We start from the raw sequence: 9,310 nt of genomic DNA on the forward strand, positions 1-9,310 counted from the left end.
GTCAACCAAATGAGTTTCATCAGAAATTAAAATTATCAGTTATATTAAGATTCTAAACAATGATTCATGCTTCTACTAAGACTACAACAATAAATCATACTGCATAATTTTTTCCTTATACTGATTAATTCAACCTAAAGTGTGGACAAGCATATACTGAAATTTAATTAATTATAATGAGAGCGATGGGAATCAAACACTAGATCATCACTTGATCAAACGGGTCTCTCAATAAGCTTATAGTCTCTAAGGCTAATAATAAAGATGATAGGCAGTATTTGTAAGCATCAAAATCATCACCAAAACTGGTCCCCTAACCTTGAGCTTGAGCTTTGCGGACAATTGCATCACTTAGGCGTGGCAGACAGGAATTCCTGCTTTCCCTGGGCCTAACCATCCATCCTCCTGAAATAAGGCTAACAAGAATAATGTTGAATTTTCAAAGCAGGCAACTTTGGACCAAACTGAATATTCACCCTCCCGCATAAAACAAACACTCAAATCGTGGTCACCATGCAGAAGCCTGCAAAGTCTTCAAGATTCCCATTGGTGGGCCTTCACTTACAAACTATGTTCCGAAAATGAAGAAAAAAAACACAACAGATCCATCGAGATTAATTATATTAAAGCATTCTTGTTTTTTCTCTCCCCCTAGCTATTTCACATTTTCTTGGAGATAGAAACATCTCACATCTGAGCGTAGCTCACAAGCAAACAACTTAATTGGTCCAGCCCCCCCAACCCCTTCAACTTTTTTCTCTGCAGGTGCTCTCAGTAATCATTTTAATTGGTCCATCTTCTCATGAAATCAATTTCATTTTGTATGATGATCAACATACGTATATATAATATATATATATATATATAATATGGGTTTCTATTAATTAATTCCATGATGAATCATTTTCATTTATATAAAGCTTATCAGCCTAAAAATAATTAGCTAGTTCAACTTAGAGATCATGATTTGGAATTTGGAAATTGGAAATGCATGCGTGTAATTAATTTTTTTTATTTTTTTAAAGAGAATCTCTTTTTATCAGGGCAAAGACAAGGGATAAAAACGTACAGGAGGAATGAAAGAGAAGGAACGAAAGGTCCCTTCTTTTGGGTGTCAATAATATATGGCTTGGGGGCCTTGGGTTGTCAACAAACTTCATTAATCTGAAAGTGACTGGACTGTGGAGTCCCCTAAAGCCTTAAGAGGAATCTCTTCATTTAATTCCATTACATATATCCAGTTTTAATTTCTCTGCTTGCCAGTTGCCGCGCTTCCCAGAGCTGTGCATGCTTTTAGTAAATAAAATGGCTCAACACGGCCCAAGACTTGTAGTGCCCATAGACCTGAAGAAGAAGCCCTGGGAACAGAAACTGCCCCTTCATAATCGATGGCACCCTGATATACCAGCAGTTGCCGATGTGAAGGCTGGAGAGCTGTTTCGAGTTGAAATGGTAGATTTCAGTGGAGGTGGCATCACTCATTCATTTTCTGCCCATGACATTAAACATGCTGATCTTTCAATTGTAAGCAGCTTTCTTTTCGTTTTCTATATATATTATTTGCATGCTTCAACATTAATTACTTCTTAATTGAATCCATACATACATAGATCGATAGATATAGCCATGTTTGTCATCTTCATCCAGGCATTTCATGATGAATTGCGCCAATGCAAGAGAAAATCATCTGCCACTTTGGATTATCTCATGGATGAACCAGATTTGGGCAATTCTAGATACAAAATATATTTTGTATTTATACCCCTTCCAAACTGAACCAAATTAGGACAATTCTAGATACAAAATATGTTTTTCAGTACTGCTACTTTGAAATGTAGCTTAACATGTTGCAAAATCTTTATAGCTCGATGAGAATTTCACAGTTAATAGAGAACTTCACAATGACATAATCCCTTTTTAAATATAAATCTTCATTTTGTCCCACTTTATAAATTTTTAATGGTCTTTCTGGTTATATTTATTATACTCAAGTACTCAACCCCCTCCCATATACAAACCAATAAAAATTTATGAGAAGTTCAAATCCAAAAATCCAAAAATGATTATATCATAATAATCGAATAAAGACGTCCATAAGTAATTCTTAAGAGAAGCCCCGCTGTACTCCCTCTACTATTTTCCTTTCCAACTTTGCAGTGATTTTCATATCTTTCTAGTGGGGGGATTAGGATCAGGAAAGACTTTCTAATTTTTTTTCCCAAATCCCATGTTGGGATTTTTTTTTTCTTGAAACAAAACTATTATGATATTATCCAATGCTAGTCCCATCGCTCTGGGAACTTGGGAGAGAACCGGATCACGGATAACCTCCACCTCCAGCAATTTACAAATTACAACAAACTGGTTGCTCTCAGACCCGAACCCAAGTACCCATGGGTTTTTCCATTTGATGATAAATAACTAAATATAGCCTATTATCCTTTTTCTCCAGATATTTTGTTCTCCGTTCTTCCAAATTCATGAATACCCGATTGCTGCTTTCCCCATGAAATTAACCCAATTTAGTTCAATAGCATTCAGCTATGACACAATGCAGAAAGAAATTTTTTTTTCATTTTAGTGCAACTGTGGAAGGCGAAAGATGCTGCTACTAGTACTAGGGGGGACCACGTTGACAAAAATGTACCTCCACATTTGTGGGCTACTTTTTTTGCATGCATTTGTCAAACTACTTGTATGGAAGCTATTCCTCCATCATCTTTCAGTAAAGTAATCGATGGGGGTACGCTTGATTAGACTGTATCTACGTAGACATTTACCATATGCTCTCCCAAAAATAAATTGACTACTTTATGATCTCCCTCCAGTACTGGTTCAGCAATGCCTCCTCCCACTCCAAGAATACTAGTCCCCATAGACCTCAGGAAGAAGCCATGGGAGCAGAAGCTACCACTCCATAACCGTTGGCACCCACTGATACCCGCAGTTGCTGATGTTAGGGTAGGTGATATCTTCAGAATTGAGACGCTAGACTGGACTGGAGGTGCCATCACAGATAATGCATCCGCAATAGATGTGAAAACCATTGACCTCTCAATTGTAAGTACTGTTCTTCTTAGAATCCTACTCCTGAGTTTGAAATTAGATGCTAGAAACCACAGTTAAAACCCGCCAAGTTGCATGAGGTTCATCTTGCTGTGGGGCCTGAGGAGGGACAGATATATACACATACAGAGAAGCTATTTCCAAGACTTAAACCCTAGTCGCCTAAGTACGATCAATGGAGCAACCCAATCTTTACGCCAAGGCCCACCCTCTAACGTTATGGCATCGTACAGCTATAAAAATTACTTGGCATCAGGAGATCACGATCACCAACTCCTGAGATTCCTTATTATTCTGGAGAATCTTGGCAAGTTAAATAACCAACAAGAGTGGGATAGACCCTCTTTTCTTTATCTTCTTTAAGCAGAGCATTGCTATCATAGGAAAACCACAAATTTGAAGTTTTGCATGAACTTCGCCCTCGAGTATGATCAAATGCAAAGGCATTAAGATAACCACTTAGTCAGCACAAACTGCCATAACAATGATTAGAGAGATATGGTCGGCTAAGAAAAGGTCACAGCTGGTAACAGGTACAAATTATACAAGCATGTACCCAACAAGAAATAAACAAAAATTTTAGTTTTGATGTCAGTTCAGGAAAAACATCTTTAGTGAACCATTCCCATATATGGTTTTCTTCAAAAAAGCTTCAGATGAGGAAAAACATCTTTTCTACGGTCGACATACTAGTGATTACAATCCATTTCAATGTTTCCTAGGTGCATTATCTCAGCGGTCCCATAAAAGTTTCAGATAAAGATGGCATTCCAGCCAAGCCAGGTGATCTTCTTGCGGTTGAAATCTGTAATTTGGGCCCTCTTACTGGAGATGAATGGGGTTATACAGCAACATTTGACAGAGAAAATGGAGGTGGTTTTCTGACAGATCATTTCCCTTGTGCAACCAAAGCAATTTGGTATTTTGAGGGAATATATGCTTATTCTCCTCAGATACCAGGTAACTCTACTTATTTCCATTTCCTTCTTTTACTAGCTTCTTTCCAGTTTGCCACATAGAGAACAAATGTAAGAAGTTTTCAAACTATTTCTATAACCCAATAAAATAGACAGAATCTCCAGCATATAGGATTATTACCATGTTTCATATTTCACCCAACATGCATACTTGGCAGGTGTACGATTTCCAGGTTTAACTCACCCTGGAATAATTGGAACTGCTCCATCAATGGAACTCCTAAGCATATGGAATGAAAGAGAGAAACAACTAGAAGAAAATGGTCCCCAATCTCTGAAGTTGTGTGAGGTCCTGCACTCACGACCACTGGCAAACCTACCAACATCCAAAGGTTGTCTTCTTGGAAAGGTATAATGCACTGATCCAACTGATAATTTATATGCTATTAAGAGAAAAGGAATTTGTCACTTCCTATCTAGTTATCTTCTTCAATAACTTATTCCTCCACTTCCACTTGCAAATTAGGCACTCCACAGATGGGCTTACAGATCCACAAAATGCATGCATATTGGTTGAAAAATAAAAGAAGAGAAACAAAACAAGAAAAAAGTATTCTGACTAGTCATAGCTATTTGTAGATCCAAGAAGGAACTCCAGAATGGGAAAAGATTGCAAGAGAGGGTGCACGGACAATCCCAGGAAGAGAAAATGGAGGAAATTGTGACATCAAGAATCTCAGTAAGGGTTCAAAGATATATCTTCCAGTATTTGTAGATGGAGCAAATTTCAGTACGGGTGACATGCACTTCTCCCAGGGCGATGGAGAAGTCTCCTTCTGTGGAGCAATAGAGATGAGTGGATTTCTAGAGCTCAAGTACTTTAACATCTTTGTGCCATATTCTAAACTAAGTGCTTGGAAGTTCTGCCCTTTGAAAACTCTTGAAATGTTTCAAAAAGTTTTATTGGTAAGTTGTTTCAAAGGATTGTTACCACATATGGAAAGCATAAATGAAACTCAGATAAGTTTTCAACTTTTAACAGGTATCTACCTAGATACTATGAAATGGGATGCTAGCAAAGATTCACTCTTAAAACACACACACACACGCACACACACCTTATCTGACATTCTGACTCATATCTTAAGTCTTAACCATATCTAGGCTTTTACCAAAAAGAAAAACATATCTAGGTAACATATCTTAACCTGAACCAAGCAAATTTGTACACCGTAACCTCACATCTCAAAGAGACATGGAGTGTGACAACCATAAAAAAATTGCACAATTTTCTATAAATGGCAGGGGATGAAATGGAGGTAAACCGGATCAGGCACTAAAACAAAGGATAGAGCCTTTAATGCAGAAATAAAGCATAGACTTCAAAGACAGCATAGAGAAGTGGCAGATCAGAAATCAGCACCATGCTCATCATTAAAGGTTTTGGTTGGGACACCATGATTTAGAAAATGAAGACATATGAGTTGTATAGCAGAAATGAAAGTCACAGCTTCCATGGGCATGCCTCTTCTCCAATTTACTACTCAATCACCATAAACCTTGTACTCATTCCAACTGATGGATCAAATCATGCATTAGGCTTTGATTTTGAAAATTTTCAAGAAAAAAGTAACAGAATCAACCTTAAAGACAAGGGAACGAATCAAGGAGATGGATCAGTAGACAGTGAGTTTCTAATATGTTTATTATGTTAATTATTTTGTAACAACAAGGAAGCTATATGCCTTATACCTGGATACACCTTTTATATACAGAGCCTAAAGGAAAAGGACTAACATACCCCAACCAATAACCATAAAGAACAGAGAGATATGACTCTGATGATCAGCTATGATACCGAGGTACCTATACAAGGGTGCTGGATTGTATTGAACACTTCAATTTTTAATGTAAATTTTGTATCTGATTCTGTGTCCTTACTGTATCTGGGTACCATAGACTATATAAGTTGGAATATTAGCACCAAGGCGCATTGACAAGCATATCTTATTTTTCATAGAGGATGCAGATTGAAGTTTATCACCCTCGTTCAGTCTATTGGACCTTAAAGAAAAAGCAGGTTTCATGAAGTTTAAGTGACTCTTAACCCTACATGGGGTGTGTGTGGATGTGTGTGTGTGTGTGTGTGTGTGTTTGAGAGAGAGAGTATTATGTAAATAAAACCTAAGATGCATGTCCAATACATTTCCAGCTATGCCCAACAAAATCCATACTACATAAACCATAGAAAGGATTGCATTAGAAATAGAAATACCTTATCATCAAAAGGTGCCAAGTACAATTATCAAGCATATTTTCCACACAAACCAAATAGAAGACTCCAAAAAGAAACCCCCCCCCCTAAATATATTTGTATGAGATCTTCTAAGAGTTCTCTCCCTTCCAAAATACTCAGAATTCATTCACTTAAAGAATATGCTTCTACACTTGTGAGATGTACAAATCATATATGAAATATTGATATGAAGATAGTGGGTGACACTTATTCTTTCATTAATTTCTTTCAAGAATCTGTTCTGCACAAATTAGATTTTAACAATTCTTGTTCTTCATGTTTCTTCATTTGCAAGCTGAATGAATCAATAATCATATGCCAAATATTAATATGAAGACATTAAGGTGATTCTTGCTGTTTCATTATTTGAAGTTATTGGGTCATTTCAAGAATTTTTTGTGCTCAATAAAACTTCTAAGAATGTCTTTTTGGGGTACTTATGTCTATCATTCAACAGATAAATAGGTTATCTTAAATTGTTTTTTCGCAATGAGGATATGTTTTATCTTTCATTTTGATGAATATGATCAATAAATGGGGCTCCTGGTTACTATAAATACAAATTTCCATCTACATATTCTTTATTCTGCTTTCAAAGCCAATTCAAAGTAAATTTTCTTATTATCAGGTGTGAAATCATAAGGGGAGGGATGAAAGAGTACCTAACACCAATGGGTCCCACTCCTCTTCATGTGAACCCAATCTTTGAAATAGGCCCAGTCGAGCCAAGGTTCTCAGAATGGCTGGTTTTTGAAGGCATCAGTGTTGATGAGAGTGGGAGGCAACATTACCTTGACGCAAGTGTTGCATACAAGCGTGCAGTGCTCAATGCCATTGACTATCTCAACAAATTTGGATACTCCAAAGAGCAGGTCTAAATCCCCCCTCAAGATCAAAATTATTAAATAAAAGATAAAATAGGACGATAACACACAAAGAAATTACAGGAAAAAATAATTAACTCTTATGGGAACTTTGATAAATAACTCTTATTGGTGGCCACCAACACACACAAGTACAGAATGACTTGCTAATATGTTGATGAGTATCAGGTCTATCTTTTGCTATCGTGTTGTCCTTGTGAAGGAAGGATATCAGGAATAGTTGATTCTCCAAACGCTGTTGCAACTCTTGCAATTCCAACTGCTATATTTGACCAGGTAGCCAAACTATTGCCACCATTTAAAATTGTTAAATATTTATGGATGGAAAGTTTCTGTGTTTAACCGATAAGATATCCATTCACAGTAATGATTTAAATGCAGTGTATGTATCTCTGCCTGACATTTAAAAGTGATTTTCCATACTCCATGGGCATTTTCTTTATAAGTAACCATTGTCATGGATAAATTCTTTCTCCAGTAATCAAGTATTATAGCATTTAGCAAGGAACTTTCTTTGGTGGGTAATGAGTAAATTTCATTAATAATTTTAAAAATCCAGTAGTACAACAAAGAGTTGAAAAGAAGATCAACCCTCTAAATACCACAGGTCCGACAAAAGAAGGATTTAGGAAAGACATTAATGCCTCACAATCTCTTCTAACTCCGTCTTGGTATCATGTCTTTGCATCTTATTAGGTTCTTTCGATACAAAAACCCAATCCATGATAAAAGAGAAAATGACCCCACACATCCTTGGGACCAGCCTCAACTTGTCTTGTAATTTTGCCAAGAATCTAAGCAATCAAGACTGATTTATGAAGTGTTGGTCTGGTTTTAGAAGCCTTCAAAGAGTTGTACAGGATAAGCTGCCACTTTTCCTTCGAGATTCCAACACTTTTTTTCTTCATTTTCTCTCTTAATTCCACATCCTTTTACTCCCTCCGATCCTAGTAGGGAGTATTTAACAGGAAAGAACTGTCTTCAAACCTCATCAATAGTTTTTTTTTAATAGTGGGGGTTATGAGTCCTACCTATAGACAAGAGAGTAGCCACCTAAAATCTCATGCTTCTAGGTGTAGGTTACTGGGATAGGACCATTAGGTTATATGCTAGATCTAGGAAATGCAATAGCCTGTCAAACCCCAAAAGTATCATCTTATTATGGCGTAGGATATGTCTAATCTCAACAATTAAATTGCTTTCACTAAAAGATATTGCAGTCTAGTTGAATCTGGGTGTTCAAAACAGAATATTTCCCATTGACAGCCCGATGATGGCTTGGTATGAATTGGAACCATTAAAACTGGACTTGGGCCCTTTATAGGGGAAGTACTTTTGGCTGATTTGGTTGTTGTCAAATGGTTGAACAAAAGGGGTGAAGTGGTGTCACTTTATCAACATAAGATCAGTTAGAGTCCATATTGCCTGATTCTGCTTTACCAATTATAGTACCTTCTTGCATCAAAATCAGTTTATTGTTGATGATCTGTAGAACCACCAAAATCCTCTCTCAGATGCATCTTCACGACATCTATACATAGCCAAACCATCAAATTGGCACTGAGAAGTGAAAATGAATTTCATAGACCTGGATATATGGCAACAATCACTGTCTGTCGTGTGTATACGGTATCTTGGTGCAAAAGGAAGAGTCAAGCTACTGCAAGACCTGTCCAAGAAGTTCAAGCACTAAGACAGTCTGGAATGTAAGCAAATATGTTGCACGTACAGCATGTCTTTTTTATTTTTTTTTTTTGGGGGGGGGGGGGGAGCACATATGACAAACAGGCAATAAAACTTCTCAAAGATGTATGTTTTCTTGTTATTATGCCAACAGTTTATCTTCATTAAGATTTAGTAAGGAAATGTTGTTATTTCTTTCTTTGATATTAACTGCTCATGCCCCTGCAGGATGTTCGCCCCAAGACCAACAAAGTACCAGTTGGGCCCCGTCTACTCAGGAAACCAGATGTTCTAAAATGCACTTACGATGGCAACTTACCCACTACAACGAACCCTGCTGGTAAAACATAGTTATTATCAAAGGGCTCATGAAGCCTAGAAGTGGCACAGACCTTTGGTTGCTTACTTGATGTAATAGTTCTTCAGACAAATGTGGAATTAAAGATAGAAACTTTGAACTTAAA

The 9,310-nt window shown here is 37.0% G+C and overlaps 1 protein-coding gene across 5 annotated transcripts; it reads left to right on the forward strand.

Annotated features, from left to right (window-relative positions):
- The first annotated feature begins 1,067 nt into the window (after nucleotides 1-1,067).
- Nucleotides 1,068-9,310, forward strand: LOC148877362 (uncharacterized). Of its 5 annotated transcripts, none has more exons than XM_088985628.1 (8): nucleotides 1,182-1,468; nucleotides 3,005-3,060; nucleotides 3,789-4,026; nucleotides 4,202-4,392; nucleotides 4,623-4,858; nucleotides 6,908-7,151; nucleotides 7,332-7,439; nucleotides 9,075-9,310. In XM_088985628.1, the coding sequence occupies exons 1-8, from the start codon at nucleotides 1,288-1,290 to the stop codon at nucleotides 9,195-9,197; spliced, it is 1,377 nt and encodes a 458-aa protein (XP_088841754.1). In that variant the 5' UTR covers nucleotides 1,182-1,287; the 3' UTR covers nucleotides 9,198-9,310. The 5 variants fall into 5 exon arrangements, 3 of the variants coding, with proteins under 3 accessions (XP_088841742.1, XP_088841754.1, XP_088841733.1); XR_016113157.1 differs by having other exon boundaries at nucleotides 1,254-1,524; nucleotides 2,829-3,060; nucleotides 7,366-7,439; XM_088985607.1 differs by having other exon boundaries at nucleotides 1,254-1,524; nucleotides 2,829-3,060.

The sequence above is a fragment of the Nelumbo lutea genome, chromosome 1 (genome assembly GCF_056320005.1).
Source record: "Nelumbo lutea isolate HS-2025 chromosome 1, American lotus-T2T, whole genome shotgun sequence".
Lineage (NCBI taxonomy): Eukaryota > Viridiplantae > Streptophyta > Magnoliopsida > Proteales > Nelumbonaceae > Nelumbo > Nelumbo lutea.

Excerpts from the sequence above, each read along its gene's own strand:
- LOC148877362 (XM_088985607.1), top strand. The coding sequence starts at position 1,496 with ATGACATTAAACATGCTGATCTTTCAATT. Across the intron at positions 3,061-3,788 it reads AAACCATTGACCTCTCAATT|GTGCATTATCTCAGCGGTCC; the intron begins GTAAGTACTGTT and ends AATGTTTCCTAG. Across the intron at positions 7,440-9,074 it reads CAACTGCTATATTTGACCAG|GATGTTCGCCCCAAGACCAA; the intron begins GTAGCCAAACTA and ends ATGCCCCTGCAG.